The following is a 20,746-nucleotide window of genomic DNA, read 5'->3' on the forward strand; positions in this document are numbered from 1 at the left end:
TTTAGCGTTCTAAATATTACCATAAGACAAGATTTCCTTGATGCTACTGACGACAGTCTTCAACAAGGGATGTAATTACAATGTGGTAAAAGGAGTTCCATACGGGCATTTTATCTTCGCCCGTGGGCAAGATAAGAATATCTAGCATGGTTAAATTATTGGATCTACTTATCTGAGGTGGGAGAATAAATCTATCTACCTGACTTTAGATAAAGACTACTGTATCTTGTACATGAACCTCGCCATTTGCCTCTTAAAGAGATAGTTTTATAATGAAAGGTACGTATTTTTACAAAAAATAAAACTGTAAGCACTTATCCGCGTCCTTAATGTTAACAAGCTTCCGACGCGCCTGAACATTGTCCACATCTGGAGGGCCAAATATGTTTATTGAACTTTACAAACTCGTTCCGCATTTTAGGGGCTCCCGCGAAAAAAAAACGACCAATCAAAACGCTCAAATTCGATGACCTCAATTTCATTGAAGAAAAATGGCCGACAACAACAAGGCCGACCAAGGAGCACCTGGGGAAAATTCCGAGGAATGCGGCGCAGGCGAAAATGTCGACGAAGAAGATCCTGCATCAGAAAATCTAGAGATTCAGATTGTTCCAGCCCTAAATGCTCCACCTGAAAATGAGTACGTCTTTCATTAAAGTTTGACAGATAATTACCCACGTTTGATCATCTCCGGAAAGCGACCAATCCCATTTCTATATTTCACGTCAGATCTTCAGGATGCAAGTCTTTTATTTATTAAAATGAGAGTTGAAGAAAGTGTGTATGTGCAAACCAAAGTCAAGAATGTTAGTGATCTGATTGATGACAGATTGAAGTCGTTAAGGACATTTTTATAGAATCATTGATCTAGTTTTATGAATGGAAATATGAAGGATGGGATTCATCATTTTATGAATGGGAAATGCCAAGGGCAAAGGCTGTGCAGGTTCTACTGTCTAGCTCAATGAATGAAATGTTGGTTCAATGCAATTCCGATTATTATTGCGTGGAATTTCAATGGCCTTTTTGCTGTTTTCTGTCCAATATCAGGTAAAAATTATGTAAATTGACTAGGTATATAACTATATTTTTTGCAAATTATAAAGAATATTGCAGAAGAAGTGGTGCTCTCCTTGATTTTTAAATAAACATATTTATATATTTTGTTTGCAAACATAAATGAACTTGATATTCTTTCGAAAACAGGTGGTATCATGGTAGGCTTGATCGGCACACTGCTGAGATTAGGCTGAAAGAGCGGGCCACTCCTGGAGACTATCTGATCCGGGAGAGTGAAAGCAAACCAGGATCTTATGTGCTCTCCTACTATGGGAAAACAGGAATAAATCATTTCAGGTATCTTAATGTGAATTCATTAGTTATTGTTTGTTTGTTATTTAAATGAAACAGAATATGTTCTATTGCCAAGAGGAAGAAAGGTGATTATATTTATTTTGCAGATTTCAATATTGTGTTAAATAGAAAGATACAGTAGTGACATGGTAGATTGCAGTCAAAGAAGGTTTGAGGGGTGCAATTGCCATTTAAGCTACATAAAAAATGTATGTATATATAAAAACACTATGAAGAGTTTACCTGTGAGTTAAAAAAACAACACAAAAATGCTTTTACATGTATAAGACATAGAATGCATGAAAGTATATGAAAATGTCATATTCTTGTTACAGACCTTAATATGTATTGGGACTTCTTTTACAGAATTACAGCCATGACAGGTGATTACTACATTGGTGGTCGTCAGTTTGACACTCTGTCAGACTTGATTGGCTATTACACAACTGTCTCATATCTCCTCAAGGGAGAGCAGCTGATCAGTCCAGTGCCTCCACCTGAGGTAATATATCAATGTGTTTTGATATAATTGGGCATTCCAACTAAGCAGTCATCAAAATTAGACTTTGAGCAAGCCTGATTTCTTATAGAATTGCTTGGCATCAAATTTTTGAACAAGCCAGGCAATATAAAATTCAGTATTTCAGCAAGCCCGATAACATTTTACCAGTGCAGGGCTTGCAGGCTTGTGTTAATTTTGACCACTGACTAAATCATTAATGCAGTATCATTATTTCTTTAATAAGTACACATAACTAAATAATTTGACTAATTGCCTTTTTTCAAAATGAGTGTTAAAATTTTAACAATTATAGAAAAGTGAAATTTTATAACACAATTTATGTTTTTGCAGCCAGTAGATGATAGAAGGAAAGTGATAGCCATCTTCCCCTACTGCAAAATGCAGGAGACTGATGAACTGAGGTAAAACAAACTTTGTTAAATTACTAGGGATGGCTACAACTACCCAACGAGTACTTGATCAATCACCTGAGTACTCCAATACTAATGAACTATTTGAGAACTCCAAAAAAACAGTGTTGTTTTAAATTTCGCTAAATGCACAATATACAGATGCTGTAACAGTACTGGCATGTTGCCAAGAAAACACAATGTACGGTCCCTATTATCCCCGCTAGGGTCATGATTGGCACAATATCAGATCTAATGACAGTTGTTGTGAGATTATTCAAACTGTTATCTAAGGGCCCAAATTTGTAATTTGAACTGATGCCAATTAGCTAAGTTTTGATAGCAGTACATTATTATAACAAATTGGAGAGTTTTAGACTAATAGGGGTAGTTCTATATTAAAGATGTTAAATAAAATTTTAGAATTCCTTTTTTTTAATCTGGGATTAAAACTCATTCTCAAGAGGAAAGTGAAAACAGCCCCTGATTTTTTTTCAGTTTATTATCATTTGAGTGTTTCTCATGTCTTTGTTTTACGACGTGATATGTTTTTACATGTATATCATTTAATTTTATTTGGCATGAGCTATATTTGAAGTGGGATATCTTTATATATAGAATGAAATAAAACGGACAGACCACACATTAAAAAATGAAACAACATTTTATTTTAATATATTTTTCTAAGTACATAATTACACACCTATTTAAAGATGAAAGACATGGAAATAGCCATTATAACATTAACCCATGTAAAGAGTACATGATCATGTATGCCTCTTCCGAAAACCAATTTAAGTTTTTCTGAGTACCAGAGTTCTTGATCTGATGATATTTGAGTACCTCAGTACAGTTTTTCCTACTCGTTGCCATCCCTTAAAATATCTAAATATATTAACCATCTGATGATTCATTATGCTGCCAGATGTCATTGTCATCAACATAGGGTGTACAATATCAGTTCTAAAGTTAAATTACAGTGCTCAAAGTTTATTTCATATTTTTGGAGATGATTTGAAATTCTGCTCTTCTTTTTCATATATTAAATCCCCAGAGTGGAATTGTCTTAACAATATACATGATATATGTTTCAGCTTTGAGAAGGGTGACATCTTCGTTGTTAACAACGAGATGGGTGATGGTTGGCTGTGGATGTGTAATCAGCGAACGGGTGAGGAGGGGCAGGTGTATGAGGAGCTCGTAGAAGATCTGGTATGTCTTGTGCTACCTCCAGACAGAACATATTACCTAATACATCTAAACAGCTCTCTTAAACACTTAATATCTGTTATATCTTGGAAGTCCTATTTCAAAAGGAATAATTACTTGAAACACTTATTTTTGACTTTTGACATGTAGGCTTTTATCCATTTTTCTCCACCACTTCTTTGCAGAACGGGAATATAGACCCAGTGGAAAGCTTGCCCTACTTCCATCCTAAAATTACCAAAGATGACGCTGTTGACAAACTTAGACAAGGTACTGTGTGAAATTCTGACACAAAAATGTACATGGTAACAAAGTCTACCAATTGTGTTCAGAATGCAAGTATATTTCTTGTATTGTAATAATTTCATGTTTTCATCTGGTACTATGTATGTGACTGTGTATCATAATACAGCAAAACTGCGGTTCCTCGAGCAGGTGATTTCTTGAGAACTGCGTACTGGTCATTATTGAGACTAAGTCCTGACCTTTATTGCTTCTATTTTCATATTAAATATACTAACAATAGATTTAAACCTAAATAAGTGGAGCACTTTAGCACCATTGCTGGTCCTAAATACAAAAAATATCATACACAAAAGCTTATGATTACCTCAAGGTCAAAGTTTCAAACATTTCCCGAAAGCTTGTTCCAAAATAAACAATTGACAGGTGCAATAGTTTGCAAGTTATAAAAATTGCAACGACAGATGAAAGTAAAATGAATAGGTGTGAAAAAGAATGATCACAGATTATGCATGACCGATTTTAGCTGATAAGGGCATTTGAGAAGATAATGGTGAGATGTAAAAGATGAGAATTTAATTGTAAAATGTAACTAGGTCGGACAGGGTAATTAATATCTAAATTAAACTGTTCCAAAATGGTGGTATATCATAATATCTGAAAATAATTCCTTCTTGTCAATTTGCTTTGCCGATGGCCAAAGAGTTCCGCGAAATTAAAATCTCACTTAAGCCATAACATGCCATGTCATATTCCAATGTTGCTTGTTAAGAATATTTGTTGTTTTTTGTAAAAATAACATTGCTATTCATTCACTGTTTCGTTTTTCTTTCACATGTTCATATTTAGTATATGACAGCTTTTGAACGTATGAGCAAATTCCTCAACGCAATACATAAACAGGGCCAATGATTGGTAAAAAAAATAGGTCATAATATGAAATATATCTTAGTAACTGATGTTTTACTGTTGTTAAAAAGAATTGTGAAGATTTACTATGACATGTTAAAAAGAATTGTGAAGATTTACTATGACATTCACCTGTTTCAAGATTAACATTTTACCACTCCAGCTGGTCCCAACAGTTTCCTTGTGCGTCCCAGTGACAACTCACCGGGCCATTACACACTGTTCTTCCTCTGCAAGCAGGTTGTACAGAGGTTCAAGATAGAGAAAGTGGGCAGGCAACTCCTCATGGGAGGAAGATACTTTGATGAGTAGGTTGTTTTAAGTTTATGACATACTCACAAGACAACTAAGTCATGGCAATGGCCTCAGTATGTGTCATGCTACTGTCCTAGTTGTTTTTGGTCAGACTTTGGCCAAAATTTTTTGGCTTGCAGTCAGGATCTGGATTTTAAAACAGAAATCATATTTGATGTGTTTGCCAATGATAGAGAAAAAATCTTTTAGAGTAGAAGTATCAACTGACAATGAAATTGTTTGTTTGGTTCAATAGTCCCAAATGTTTTCCACATTAACAAATACAAAAGTTTGATGTACAACCATTAAATTTTTGTTATTAAAATGTGTTTTTTCATTCTGAAGAATGTTCAATATGAGCAGAGAAATAATTTATAGTTTCATTCTTTGATCTTCTTTATGACAATATTTTTATGCATTTGAATTAATTTATGACCATAAATCAACTTTCTAGCAATTTTTTCATATATTTTTCAATCAAATGCTTGTTGGATCACTGTCAGAGTGATTGAAGTGGACACAGATCAGACACGCAAGAGGATGTTGACACATAAATCCCATAAATTGATTCATGACTCATTTAGTAACATTAATGAAAGTTTGTGTTTACAGTTATGCAATAAAAGTAAAACAAAAATAGATATCAAACTTTAAAACCTATTAGTGTCAATAACTTAAACTTCCTATCAAAAACCCACTGTTCCCATGACCTGTTTGAGACTTGTTTCAGTTGACAATCTTAAGTTTACCGCATAGTACATTGATGATTGTAGATATTCTAATGTTCATTTTCAGTATGGACTCGATCATAAGACGATATAAACAGGAGGAGATAGTTGAGGGTCATACCCTGTCTACTGCTGTGTGCAGGGTGAGTTGTCACTCAGTAAAATCTCCAAATAAATGACTATTCACTAGAACAAGCAAGCTTGCGAGATTAGCTGGGCTAAACGTAGCAGCAAAGTCCATGATTCCAGGGTTCCCCTTGGTTTGGAAAATTTCATGCCTCTTTTTTGTGGAGTGTCTCTTTTTGGGAGGGACTCCCAAAGAAGTTTGGTCAATTGGGTATTTTCTCATCAACTTTACACTTTATTCGGTAATCAGAATTTAAATTGAGGAACAAGCGAATGGTTGCTCCATCAACTTAGGAGCAATTGCTTAAACTAACTGCACAGTGGTGTTCAAATATGCATCATGTTTGTTTGGCTTGCAGACCGCAGTTATAACCCCATCCAAAGTACTAGAACAATGTTTTTTGTATTGAACAGTGTGCTACTAAGGAGGACCTACCTCTCATAGCCATTTTGAAAGCAGAAACGAGAAATTTGACTAGTTAATGCTATGTAACATTAGTTCAGAAAGTAGATTAAAGACACTGTGTCTATTTTTTGGATATTAAAAGAAAATTGAATAACCAGTCAGGCCTCTCTGACAAACTGTGAACAACTCCTCGAAAAAAGAGTTTTGCTTATCAATACATGATTATTTCAAAGTTAACGCATGACACATTATTCCAATTGCTTTCTGTCACTCTACAATTTTAAAATAATTGTTTTTTCACAGATCTTAATTGTATATTTATCAGCTACACAGATATGCACCTTATCTTTTACCCTGCCATTGGATCCGTGAAAATCCGTGGACAAATCACATTCCTGTTATTATATTATAATTAGCACATTGTTGCAATAACATAAATAGCACATGCTCATTGTCATAAAATAACATATTCATTCTTTATTGACAAAATATATTGGTAAATATGTAAGTACAAGATTCAAAAGTACATGATCATTTCATTGTTAATCTGCGATAGCCTTAAATTTTCGAATGAATTACCCAGCTGTGCCATATTTATCTGATATATGTCAAAACAGCGGCTGGCTTGATTTCTGCAGGGACTGAACCTATTATCATGAAGGTCACTTAGTGCGCTGCTTGCGTCATTTAAAGTAAATATTATGAAAATATCATTATCGCCAATTTGAAAAATTGTCACAAATGGCTACAAAGTGATGGCCAGTAGGAACCCTGGATTCTGTAGCGCACACTGTTTATTGATAGTGCAATAGTATGACAGTGGATTATGTATTTCCAATCAAAAAAGACATAAAAATTGTGATTATATCTCCCATATACAATTTTCCTCCTCAGGACAGTAAAGATTTACCGGAAAAGGTTCCTCTGCTGGCTAAGCTGGAACACAAGAGTTCTGCAGAGGATATCTATGCCTTCATACGCAGCTCCACGGGGCCACACAGGCTCATGGGCCGCAGTGACCGCATAGAGCGTACAGGCTACCTCCAGAAGAAAAGTAGGTTAATTTGGCTTACAATGTATATACTGTTCATGTAGTTTGCAGATAAAAGTATTAGGGAGTATTTAGAGTTTTCGTATGATCATCAGAAATTCATCAATATTATGAATTGTGAATTGACTGATTTTTATTGATTGTTTTTTAAATAATGATAAATTTTGACTTCATTTCATTATTAAAGCTGATATTCTGTGATAGTTCGTCAAAATTCTCATGGGATGTACTTGTGATCGGCTGATATTTTAAATGCTTACACTATATACTAATAGTGTATTTTTTATTAATCTTAATGCATTTCAGGCAACAAAACGAAAAAGTGGAAGAGCTATTTCTTTATCTTAAATGGCAGCAGTAGGGAACTGTGCTTCTTTGAGAATGAGAAGCGCTCAAAGTTGAAAGGCTTGATAGATCTTAACTACAGCGAGCTTTACCCTGTGGATGACAGCTTCTTTGGCAGGTCGGTTTGTATAACCCTGTGGCTGACCAATGTTAGCTCACCTGAGCACAAAGTGCTCAAGGTGAGTTACTGTGATCGTCCAATGTCTTGTTTGTGGTTTGTCGTCCGTTGTCAACATTTGAAACTTTACAGACCTCTAAAAACCCACAGCCCAGACACATGATATTCGGTTTGCAGCCTCAGGTAGTGATCCTTTACCAAAGTTTAAATTATGTCCCTTTGGCCAAAAGAAGCCCTTCCCAAGGGGTCACAAGCTTACTGTATACTTATATAGTAAAAGTATTTGCTATAACATCTCTGTAACCACTAGCCCTAGACCCTTGATAGTTGGTATGCAGCCTCATGCAGTAGTCCTTTACCAAGATTGTTCAAATTATATACCTGTGGTCAAAGGTGGACCCTAACCAGGGCTCACAAGTTTTCTCTATACTTACATAGTAAAATCTTTGAAATCTTCTTTTCTGAAGCGGCAAGGCCCAGACCCTTAATATTTTGTATGCAGCCTAATGTAGTGGTCCACTACCAAGATTGTTCAAATTATGTCCCTGTGGTGGAAAATGGCCCCACCCTAGAGGACACAGGTTGAGACAATGTGGAGTTGAACATTGTGTTGGAGAGTACCAGATTTCAATAAAAAATAGTTTTTTAAATTAACCTGCAACAACGTTTGATTCACACAATAATTTTGTGTTTATTCAGAACTAAGAAAGTAAATAGTTAGCATATATTAATAGTAAACACAGGGCTCTACTTTGAAGGCCATTCAGGCCACTATTTCACTTTGTTTATTGACTTTGCTGTTTAATCAGGTTTTCAAACTAGATCATGAATATCTTAGCAGGTGTACCCAGCAATCTATATCTGTGTCAAATATTAATGAAATTGACAAGGTCGAAGGATATCGCATGTTATTATGATCACAAGAGTAAATGTCGCTACCACAAACTTTTTATTGTTTAATGTGTTTACTATCAGTATTTTCCTTAAATCATTTCCTTTAAACAAAGAATGAAGATATAAAGTCTTTCATGCAGACCTTATGTCACTGAAAACAAGTTACGAATAAGGATGACCTAAATACATGTACAATACAGAAATACAGATCCAATGTAGCCTTGAAGTGTAGCTCAATCCTTGTTTGTTTTACAGGCCCAACTGTTTCCAACTAGTCACCAATGCATTGCAGCACTACCAGATATACTACTTGTGTGCAGAAAACACTGACATGGGCACAGTATGTAGTCTCAAAACTATTGGAACATCTTGGAGTAAAGTTTTTAAAATTCAACGTGTCTGAACAGTTATAGTTCCGTATTTAATGTTCCATGTTAAAGGTACAAAACATTGATAACAGTTATAAACTATTAGTGATATATTTGTGTTTTTTAACAGGGGATTTCGTGGCTACGTAGCTATTCATTGAAAACCACATTATAAATGCTAGTATTTTTCTGTTTGTACTCAAAAATGTTTCTTGTTTGTTTTGATTATTAAAGTCAAGTGAGTTTAATATTATAATGTATTAAAATTATTACCTTTCTTTTGTGCATCTTCCTTTGTTTTGAACGTTTAAATGTAATTCGAAAAAACCCAATACTTATGATAGCATCAGAAGCAGTAAAGCTTTGTTATTTTTAGTGTTTGGTGTAAATGTTTTTGCGCAACTTTTTATCAACATTCAAGAAATAGTAAGCAAATCAAAAATAATACTTCGTACACGATTTCCCATTGTTACAGAGCTGGATCAACACCCTGAAAGAGCACTGTGTGAATACCCAGATGACGCGGATCCAGAAACGCTCCACCGTCCTCAAGGAGCTACGCAGCCTTACTGTTGAGGTGATCGAAAGTCGCAAGCTGCCCCCCAAACACCTCTCTCACCCCTATTGCGTCATCACGCTCAACAATGTGAAGGTCTGCCGCACTGAACACGTTGATTTAAACAACATCTTCTGGGGAGAGACCTTTACCCTAGAGTAAGTGATCGAGGCTGTACTACAATGTGTACAGTGATTCAGGGTTTAAATAAGATTTCTTTGTAAAAAAAAAAATTGGAACAAATAAACCTTAAAATCTCGAAATTGGGAAAATAAGGGCATCGTTTATTTATCTTATAACTAATATAATTTTCTGTTACTGCTGAATGTATTTTGCCCTTCCCCACATGCCCTGCCCTACTTCAGAACATAAGTGCCCTTTTCGGAGTGGCACTTTCTTCTTTTTTTTAACTTTGGTGGAAAAAAGGAGTTTTTGTGGAAATGTTTCCTTGGCTTTGGGAAACAGCCAAAATTTGACAGTGAAAATAACTCTAAATAAATCACTCTTGTGAAAAGTTAGCTTCAAAAGTGTGCCTATTTTACATGTTTTTATGTATTTTTTTTTGCAATTTGAATTGAATTTGAATACAACCCTCAGGCATGCAACCTAGCCATTAACATTGTTAATCTTGTGACTGGCTTTTGCATGAATCCTTGAGATTTTATTTGCTGTCTACACCACTCTTTCCTATGAAGGATACTATAGTATAGTTGACATGGTATGTTTGTTATACTTATTGAATGGTTAGTTTCTATTCCATTCTTTAGAGTTTGACAGTCAGCAATAACCTTATAGTATATAAGTGCTCATTTAAAACCTTTTGATGTTCAATAATGAGTAATTATTTTGTATTCTTACTTGTAGTGATATTCCCGGTGATGTGAATTTCATTGCTGCCAAGATATTCAACCACAGTAAGCGTTCAAAGGATACAGAAGTAGGTATGTGTCACTATAGGGAAATATGGCACTTGTTTTCAAGTACAAACAGTTTCATTGATAGGGTCTGGTTCTCATTCATTTCCTTTGTAATTTATAAATATAAATGTATCATGAAGTGTTTAAGTGTGATGCACACAACTTTTCTTGGTTCAAAACAAACTTGCAATAAATTACATAATTGTGATAATGCCATTTATATATATTTTTCTTATGCGTTTAGGTTATACAGATGTATGCCAGTGTTTTTTCTCACCATTTTGGGAATAGCACTGGGGCCTTTCAAACTGGGAAAAAATGCATAATTTTGACTTACCGGTAATTGATTGGAAATTTCAGTTTTGCCTAAAAGTGATCAAGAATGATAAAAAAAAAAAATAGACAGAAAAGCTATAAGAATGTGATGAGCTTGTTTCTTTCAGAATAAATAATTTTTCATACAACAGTTGTTATGGAAAACATTTTCCCTTCAAACCATGCAATTGGGAATTGATTTTCACCTTTGGAAAAAAAGTATATGTTTAAGTAATGGTGTATTTGTCAAAAAATTGAAATGTAAGTTAAGATTCAAAATTGCCTACAAATTGATTTGCATCAGCATGCTTCATGCAATAGGTTTCAATATGACAGATCAGTGTTTGATTGCTTGATTGTGTTTGACCCACCCCTAGGGAAATAAATGACATCATCAAAACACCCTATTAACGGTTCCATTTGTGTGGTTGTAGCGAATGTGACAATCCCCCTGCAGGAGTTTGACAATGGGGAGCTGGTGGACAAGTGGTACACGTTAACTCCTTATTCCCCCGCAGTCCGGGTCGACATGGGGTCCATACGTCTGCGCTCCAGATACATACACCAGGTTATCATGCCCGTGGAACAATACACAAGCCTTAAGGATGTAAGTCATACAACTTTGTGAGCACAAATGATATCACTTCTTACATTAAGTTGTCTACTCTATGTTAACCAAAAGCAAGCTGTTGTATATACTGGAATGTTGTTAAAATTGATGATTTGTTACTTCCATACAGATTTACAGTGAGAAAAAATCTAGATTGGATGCCTGTCCAGCACCCAGAGGTGGTCAACTTGTTTAATGTTTTGCTTTCGTATCCAGAAGAGATATATTCAGCTTTGTAGATTGGTATTTGGTTAATAATACATCATTCTGTGTGTTTTCCAGTTGATCCTGAATGACTTTGGTAATATCCTGACTCTGGCCGATGTTTGTGGCAGTGATCGAGTGTCTCTGGCCAAGGCTCTCCTTAACTTATTCAGGAATGAGAGACAAGTTAAAGTGCTACTTAAAAACATCAACGACTACTACATTGCGAAAGAAGGTAATGTTTACCAATTTTGTTGAAATTTCAAAAAAAAACATATATGAAAATCCACCGGTATTTCAAAAATAATTTTGTGTCAATTCCTTTGAAACATTGCAGACATCGCTAAAACTTTTTCTTCTTCACAGGACATTGCGACAGGTAAACACTATAAGTTAACCTGTACCAACAAATTTTCACCTGTCGAAATGTTTCTAACAGTATTCAGTAACATAAGCCTAAATCTTGATTTTAAGCCCCTTATTTAAACAAGTTTAGTTATTTCCCACTATAACATGTTAGATTTTCTGGGTGAGAAGTGTCCTACTGTTGTAAAATAAATAAGGAAGCTAAACATAAGGACCAAAAAATCATTATTTGGGATCTTTAAGTCATCATTTTTTTCCTACCTTGCCTACCAAACAACTCGTTCTATTTCAAACCATGGTATAGCGATATCTAACATTTTTAATTCATCTTTAAATTAAAAATACTTTATGTTTATAAAATATAACTAATAGTTCTTCAAGTCAACTCAAGACACAACATTTATGAAAAAACAAAAGAAGAGTTCTTCTTATTTACAATGTTAAACAGAGCGGAAAGACTGTCAGATCAGTATAATTGTCATTATATTTAAATTAACATGATTGCCGGGAACCACTTCGCCTAAAAATACAAAGGGAATTTTGAAATTTCCCAACATTTCCGTAATATTCCGTCTATTAATAAATATAAAAGTACGAGCTGAAATCGGAACTTTGTGTGTATTTTTCGGCTTTTACAAATAGTGATACATGGATTTACATGCTGAATAATCATGACAATATAGTTAAAAATAACACTGAACATTTATTAAGAAACTGAAAGTAAATTTTCCGAAAATTAAACGGTGTACATCATGACTGAAATTTTTCACCGGACATTGTGACCAACCAAAAAAAAGTTTGGTCAGTCAAAATGGAAATATACCGGAGATGTCCGTCTGTCTGACTGCATTGACATTGACTGCATTGAAGTTTAAATATTACAGTGTTGTTTGCCACTATTCTATATTTGTAGCATTATGTTTCTGTACAATTATTGAGGATATGTAGTTAAGCAATAAACACTTGAATACACATTTGTATTTCTTAATGGTTTTAAGTTGCCGAATTGTTCCCTAGACCTCTGGTACAAGATATGTTGTTCTCATGCAAATGAGTTGAATACACAATGAAGGCTTACCTATTTCGTGCAGATGTGGTTTCAACATTGTTCCGGAGTTCCACTCTGGCCACGACTTTGATGGACCAGTACATGAAGATGGTGTGTACAGAGTTTGTGCACTCTGCCGTGAAGGGCCCTGTCTGTCGCATCTGTGATAGCAAGCAAAGCTGTGAGGTAATGGTGCTGCTGGTCATCTTATCAAATGTTGATACTTGTACATTCTTTTTTTAGAACTCTGCATGGTTATCTTTAGGAAATGGATCTCACGTTTTGAAATCTTGGATGATTTAATATCTTATTCTTTTGTATGTGGCTGAGACATAGACATTGCAACCTTTTTATCAAAACAGACAGTTGTCAACTTCAATGTTTTCATGTCTTTACAGTTCTTTTCAGGCATTTTTTAAGCACTGGTTAATCAAATTTATAACGTTGACTGAACTTAGACACCATATGTTACAACATTTACATGCAGCATAACTCATTATACATAACTTAAATATACATTTAAGAATTTCCTTACAACAGGCCATTTATTTCATTGCTCTTTTATTTCAGCTGAACCCTCAGTATTTGGAGAACCAGTCAGAGCTACAGAGTAACAGCGATCACTTTCTCGAGTTCCTCAGGGACATGGTGGACTCCATCTTCAAGTCCGCTGACAAATGCCCCAGGTGGGACATTTGCAATTCTTCAATACTATGTAACACATTTAATGGCATGTGAACATTTAAACAGGCAATGAAATACTACAAGTCATTGTTTTTTAAAAATACCTTTCAATTTATTATTTGTGTTTAATTAATCTAAATGCTTTGTCTGGTAGGAAACATGTTTAGAAAAAATTAGATATTGTTACATAATAATTATAATATATGGCATTAATTTTATTTTGCATGGTATTGTACAATTCAAATTGGAATGATTTTTGGCTTTGTAGAGTATTGCGTTATATTTTTGGAAGTCTACAAAGAACTGTCTCCGCCAAATGGCCGGAGGACGAAAGTGTGAAGACTAGAGTTGTAAGGTAATTACTTTAAAAACGTGATTAATATTTATGTCTTTCAATTACCAAACTGTTCATTTAATTGTCATAATTTCATGCAAGTATTTTATTCATCCAAAAGAATTGTGCTAATTTTCGTTTACATATAAATCTGTTCCCTAGATTTGACTGCTTTCATTAATTGTACACTATGCCATTTCCTTATTATTTTCAAAATTGTTATTTATGATTGTTGATGAAATTTAATATTCATATTGGGGTTCCTTGATATTTAGCCATTTGGATTTTTATGCCCCCCCTTCGAAGAAGAGGGGTATATTGCTTTGCACATATTGGTTGGTCGGTCCGTCGGTAGACCAAAGCTTGTCCGAGTGATAACTCAACAATTCCTTGACGTATGGTCATCAAACTTAAAATAAAGATAGGGCCTGACCAGTAGAAGACCCCTAATGATTTTAGGGGTCATCGGGTCAAAGGTCACAGTGACCTTAAATGTTAAAAGGATTTTAAAGCTTGTCTGAGTGATTAATCACCAATGCCTAGACCTATGGTCATCAAACTTGACATGGAGGCTGGGCCTGACCAGTAGATGACCCCTATTGATTTAAGGGTCATCAGGTCAAGGTCACAGTGACCTTGAATGCTAAAAGGTTGTCTGATTGTTAATTTGACAATGCCTGCACCCATGGCCCTCAATCTTGACTTGGAGGTTGGGTCTGACCAGTAGATGACCCCTATTGATTTTGGGGTTCATCTGGCCAAAAGGTCAAGGTCACATTGACCTTGAATGATAAGAAGTTGTCCGTGTGATAACTCGACAATGCCTTCACCAATGGCCCTCAAACTTGTCTTGGAGGTTTGGTCTGACCAGTAAATGACCCCTATTGATTTTGGGGGTTATCAGGTCAAGGTCACAGTGACCTTGAAGGCAAACTCGACAATTCCTGGACCTTTGGTCATCAAACTTGACATGAAGGTTAGGCCTGACCAGTAGATGACCCCTGTTGATTTTGGGTTTCTTCGGGTCAAAGGTCAAGGTCAGTGAGTGATCTTTAACACAAAAAAGTTAACAAAGCTTCTCTTAAAGCCAGGGATGTGATTTGTCCGCGGATTCACGGAATTCCGCGGATCTAATGGCCCCAGGGCCCTCCCCCCCCCAAAAAAAAAAAAAAAAAAATTTTTTTTATTTTTTTTAGCTTATTTAAAAAGATACTAGTGTGCTTTTGGTTGTTAGAGTTGTTATCCCAGTTTTCTTCAAATTTAAAGTCAGAAAAACCCTCAAAAGAGCTTCTAAAAAGCCAGTTTTTCTTCTACGGCAGTGTGCTTTTGACCCTAAAAGTGCCCCAAGAATCCATGGCCGAAATGGTTTCAGCACTCCAGCTGCCAGGTCAATCACATCCCTGAAAGCCTGGACCTATGATCATCAAACTCGACTAGGGAGTTGGGCCTGACCTGTAGATGACCCCTATTGATTTTAGGGGTCAAAGGTCAAGGTCATAGTGAACTTGAACGCAAAAAGCTTGTCTGTGTGATAACTTGACACTGTCTGCACTCATGGCCCTAAAACTTGACTTAGAGGTCCATGCATCTTTCATTCAATTGTCCAAATAATCCTGACAACATGGCGCTCAGGGGAGGCATACTGTTTGACAAACATCTCTTGTTTCTTCTTGGTTATTGCAATATAAAATCTGTGTAAAACAAAACCTCTGTTAAAACCCAGCAGGTACTAGATAGATATTGGAGTGATTTTTAAACTATTATTTTTCAGTGGATTTGTCTTTCTTCGGTTACTTTGTCCTGCCATTATTCACCCAAAGTCCTTCAACTTGATAACAGGTAAAGTGCAAAATTACAACTATTAAAATGCACAAATGATAATGTGGAAATCAAACTTCAGAAGAATGACTGCATCAGCTTTCAATGACATGCTTTATTACCAATATCCATTATGTTCATTTCATTAAAACATTTGGTGTAATATGTGAGTTATGACTTAATATTATATTTTGAGAAAAAAATGAAATATAATATGAAAAGTTATTGCTTATGGGCATTGACAAATGATGCAAAAAGCATTGCTGTCAGTGAACAACTGTCTTGATCAATCCTTCAGATGTATTTAGTTACTGTGAAGGATCTCGCATCCTGAATATATTCATTCAGATTGGATGTGAGTTGTATACATATGATACTTATGCTGGACTGTTAGAGTATATGTAACAGTTGGCGCTTTGTGTTCTGTATCAACAGAAACCCCATCAGAGACGTCGGCTCGGGCGTTGAAGTTGATAGCCAAGGCGCTGCAGAACCTGGCCAACCTCGTGGAGAGCAAGGAACAGTTTATGGCCAAGGCTAATGTTTTCATCAAGTCAAACAAACAACGCATGGTCGACTTTCTCCATACCCTCTCAGTATGTGCAGCTTAACTGTGGTGGTATTATGGTGACTTAAATGTTAGCCATTATTGTAAACCATTAAGGACTTGCTACACATTTTCACTATGATATTAAGAACATGTGTGGCAAGTCACTCGGGCTGTTATATTGGTTTTTGAAGATGGGAGCTCTTTTATTATTTACACAAGGGCCAATTATCATGCAACGGCTTAGCTGGGCCATGGATTAAACTCTTAAATACATTAGTTTTTTTCTTTGTTTGCAAGTTTACTTTATTCTTTATATAAGTTAACCTGGACTCCAGTTATATTCTTATTACGTTCATGATTGGCGTCGATGAGTAAACTTACTCTAAATAAAATTGAGTTTTTGTGAGTTAGCCAATGTAGGAAAAAGGTCAAACAACATTATGTTGCCAATTTATCTTCCCACCAATTCCAATTTTTCTTCTTGAAAATTCCACAAACCTCTTTCTGAATTTGTTCTGTACAAATCACTTAAAAAAATTCCTTGAATTGTCAAAAAATTTCCTTGAATTGTCATGAATTTCCACAATTGAATTTAATACAATTAAATCTCAACTAGTAGAACAACTTTCTGTCCTAAAATAAACATTGTATTTTTAGTGTCAACATGTTTGTACCTTGTATTTTTTTCTGGTTTCTATTTTTATTGCCCAAATTTTGAATACGGCCCTTATACTAATGTTGGAGTTGTTGGTTTCAGACAGGGACTGACTGTGTAGAAATCCAAGATAATGCCGTGGGGGATATAGCTCGCGACCTCGCCACCATCCATCAGCTATGTGCCACACACCTCGACGATCTCAGGAAACTTTCCGACTCACAGGTAATTGACAAAAAGCCAAAACACCTATATCAGTATTGCATTAAGCCAATGGAGGTATTTACGTGTCCCATGGTGACTCTAAACAAATAAATGCACATAAATTTGGATTCAGTACTGTCTTTCTAGAAACAAAGTAGTTAATTATTGAGGGCAGTTGTAATCAGTGTAAGCGTCATATCAATAACAGGGCACGGCGTGGTGGAAAACTTGGTAAATTGTATTTAATCTGTGAAATATTTATGGTATTCTAGTCGTTGTCCTCTAAGAAGGTTACCTTGCAGTAATGTTAGAAATAAAAGTTTTTTAAAAGTATTATAAAGACTGTTCTAATGTTGGAACAATTACTCTGATATCTTAATGTAAGCATAGTTCAGAGACTGGTATGTAACATGGGAAATAATTTTGTCCATTTAAAATGTTTGTTATTTTGTTTTTCTTCAGAATTCTGTGAAGAAACTGATCGCAGTGACAGACATTGCCACGAATCATAAGAAGCAATACATGGGGGAGAATACCTGAAACTTTCCTCCCTGAAAACAGCCTGTGTTCATCTGTGTCTCTCAGAGTACAAACTCTCTCCCATGATGGCTGCCCACTGCAACATCTCTCCTCTCTGACCACTACAGTGCCTGTCGATTGGTCTGGTCAGTCCACACCCTTGTGCACTCTCCTGACAGTCTTCCCTTGCTATCAAAGTTTAGCATTCAGTTTCTTTTTGATACAACACTTTGGCAGCTATGTGTGAAGTGTTGTAACGGGCATTTTAAAATCATTCTTGTGATGATGAAGTGAGCATTACTCTGCCATATGAACTTGTGTGTCAGTTTATAACCTGTCTCTACGATTGTCCTGTTTGAAAGCAAACTTTGTAAGCCTAGAAATAAAGAATACACAATGATGCTGGAAATAAGTTTTCTGTAAATAAACAGGACTGTCAGATACTTGAGCTACCTCTGCATTGTGTATTGTGTTGATGGTGCTATTGTTCGTGGGTATTCTCTGCCAGTGCTGGTGGGTACTGTCTGCCAGTGCTGGTGGGTACTGTCTGTCAGTGCTGGTGAGTACTCTGCCAGTGCTGGTAGGTTCTGTCTGCCAGTGCTGGTGGGTACTGTTTGCCAATGCTGGTGGGTACTGTCTGCCAGTGATGTTGGGTTCTCTGCCAGTGCTGGTGTGTATTCTCTGTCAGTGCTGGTGGGTACTGTCTGCCAGTGCTGGTGGGTACTCTGCCAGTGCTGGTGGGTACTGTCTGTCAGTGCTGGAGGGTACTGTCTGTCAATGCTGGAGGGTACTCTGCCAGTGTTGGTGAGTACTGTCTGTCAGTGTTGGTGGGTACTGTCTGCCAGTGCTGGTGGGAACTGTCTGTCAGTGTTAATGGAGACTGTCTGTCAGTGCTGGTGGGTACAGACAGTATCCACCAGCACTGACAGACAGTATCCTGTTACCAAAGATTGACAGCCAGTGCTGGTGGGTACTGTCTGCCAATGTTGGTGGGTACTGTGCTAGTGCTAGTGGGTACTGTCCTCCAGTGTTGGAAAGTTACTGTCTGCCAGTGCTGGTGGGTACTGTTTGCCAGTGTCATATTTGTTAATTATTGCTCTTAATCAAGTAGTGTATGCATAGGATGAGGATTGGATACATTGTTTTATATCTGATAGCATCAATCTGCAAGACTCATTTCTGAAAACCGTGAAGTGCCAAATGTTTTTGTCGATATAAAAGTTTTAATAGTTACAAACAGAAATCAAGCAGATGTTCATGTTTGTGTACATTTAATGTATGAGGAAACTGAACTGATTTGATGTACCCTGTGTACCATATCTCAAGTAACTGATCGGATAAAAGTCAATGAGAATAAGATGTCTCAAATGTTATTGAGTATTATACTTGAATTTGTCTTGTTGTTGAAAGTTTCCTTGATTGGATGCAACCCAAGTGTTCATTATCTCCATTTGCCTTATTTCTCGTACCAAAGGTGTCTTTATGTAACATTACAATCAAACACTCCAATATTATCTGATAGTGCTAGTTGGAACTGGTGTTTTAGATGCATAATTTTGATTTTTACCACTAAAAGTTACTAGTTATTGCTTGGAACCGAGCCTGTTTGCTAAGGGGCCATGATTACGAACAGTCTCTCCAGTCTGATTTCAGACTCCAGCAAAAAAACTGCAAATCTTCATTTCATTGTTACTTACCTTCTAGTTGAGTGATGAAATCATTACTATTTATAGTTCTCAATGACTTACTCTTATCAATATCAAATCAATACATGCAAATGTAAAACAAACATAGATTTTGAGTGATAAACCTTTAACTACTTCCTAAATAATGCATTATGGAAAATATTAAATTTTGATAACAAGATTATAACTGTGTATTTAATAGCTGAAAATGCAAAAATATTAAATGATTGGCGAATGCTAAAAGATTTATTTGATCTACTTTAGTCTCACAAGGTAGATATACCATGTTTTCTGCACCTTTCTTTCAAATTCAACTCGATATTCTTTATAAGAAGCATGTTTTTCGACATTGTTCATCCTTTTTCGTATATTAAAACAATTGTATTAATTGTGGTATATCTTATTTGGGAATAAGAGTGCATCTTTAACTTTTTTATTTGGACAGGAGACTGTTTGTAATCCTGGCCACAGATGATTTTTGTATACATGTAGAAGCTACACATGATTTATGTTTGCATTTTTTCTAACAATTTGTCAGCATTTTATTTTTTGTTAAATACAGGTTTTTATTTCATGTCGGCCTGTTACCAAAGATTTTTATCATGTTTATTATTTTGAATGGAGTTAAACTCTGCTTATATCAACTTCGCATAATATGGATCCTAATTTTAGTGTTGGTACTTGCTTTAAAGTGAAGCAGATGGTAACTGTTGGAAGTACATGTATTATTTAAAAATAATTAAGTTATACCTTCCCTAGCTTGTGCGGTAATTAATTTGCTTGCCTACATTGTATATGTTAGAATGTGGGCTAAACCTGTTAACATTGTTTTGTAAAAGTTATTGAATGTTTTCTTTATAATTTATCATTTTATCTAAATTTTACATGTTAATTAAATTTATAATAAAACAATTAAACACTATTTTTGTTGCAGTGTATGGTGGTTTTATATCTATCTTCGATCAGTATGTGGACTTGAATTGCACCAACTTTGTTTTACTTCTGATATTCGGATTGATGATACAAAATGAGGGCACATGAACAAACTTTTTAGGAAGAGGTATTTAACACAAATGATGACAATATGTGTTCAGCAATAGTGTGGTTGACCTATGGAACGCCTTCTTGAATCTGTAGTAGAGACACTGAGTTGTGAAATTATACGCATATTTTGCATCAAATAAGGCGATAAAATGTAACTGTTTTGCAAAATTAGCCCCACAATGCGAGCACTGCTGTACACATGTAATAAATGGTGATGGATATTAGCATAGAACTAGTTTTAATTCTATTTTCTTTCATAATTATATACTTTAGATCATACT

At 35.6% G+C, this 20,746-nt stretch overlaps 1 protein-coding gene across 1 annotated transcript; it reads left to right on the top strand.

Annotated features, from left to right (window-relative positions):
- The first annotated feature begins 491 nt into the window (after positions 1 to 491).
- Positions 492 to 20,343, top strand: LOC128228623 (ras GTPase-activating protein 1-like). The gene is made up of 22 exons (XM_052940038.1): positions 492 to 640; positions 1,207 to 1,356; positions 1,720 to 1,855; positions 2,207 to 2,277; positions 3,360 to 3,477; positions 3,660 to 3,744; positions 4,790 to 4,934; positions 5,716 to 5,791; positions 7,075 to 7,234; positions 7,538 to 7,694; positions 8,844 to 8,928; positions 9,432 to 9,670; positions 10,377 to 10,453; positions 11,179 to 11,351; positions 11,637 to 11,793; positions 13,016 to 13,158; positions 13,543 to 13,658; positions 13,925 to 14,011; positions 15,762 to 15,829; positions 16,244 to 16,404; positions 17,116 to 17,238; positions 17,680 to 20,343. The coding sequence occupies exons 1-22, from the start codon at positions 492 to 494 to the stop codon at positions 17,755 to 17,757; spliced, it is 2,754 nt and encodes a 917-aa protein (XP_052795998.1). The 3' UTR covers positions 17,758 to 20,343.
- The last annotated feature ends 403 nt before the right edge of the window (positions 20,344 to 20,746 follow it).

This window comes from Mya arenaria, chromosome 3 (assembly GCF_026914265.1).
Source record: "Mya arenaria isolate MELC-2E11 chromosome 3, ASM2691426v1".
In the NCBI taxonomy this organism is placed as follows: Eukaryota; Metazoa; Mollusca; class Bivalvia; order Myida; family Myidae; genus Mya; species Mya arenaria.

Coding starts and splice junctions, on each gene's coding strand:
- LOC128228623 (XM_052940038.1), top strand. CDS start 492: ATGGCCGACAACAACAAGGCCGACCAAGGAGCACCTGGGGAAAATTCC. Junction 7,235..7,537: donor AGGCTACCTCCAGAAGAAAA/GTAGGTTAATTT, acceptor AATGCATTTCAG/GCAACAAAACGAAAAAGTGG. Junction 9,671..10,376: donor GGAGAGACCTTTACCCTAGA/GTAAGTGATCGA, acceptor TCTTACTTGTAG/TGATATTCCCGGTGATGTGA.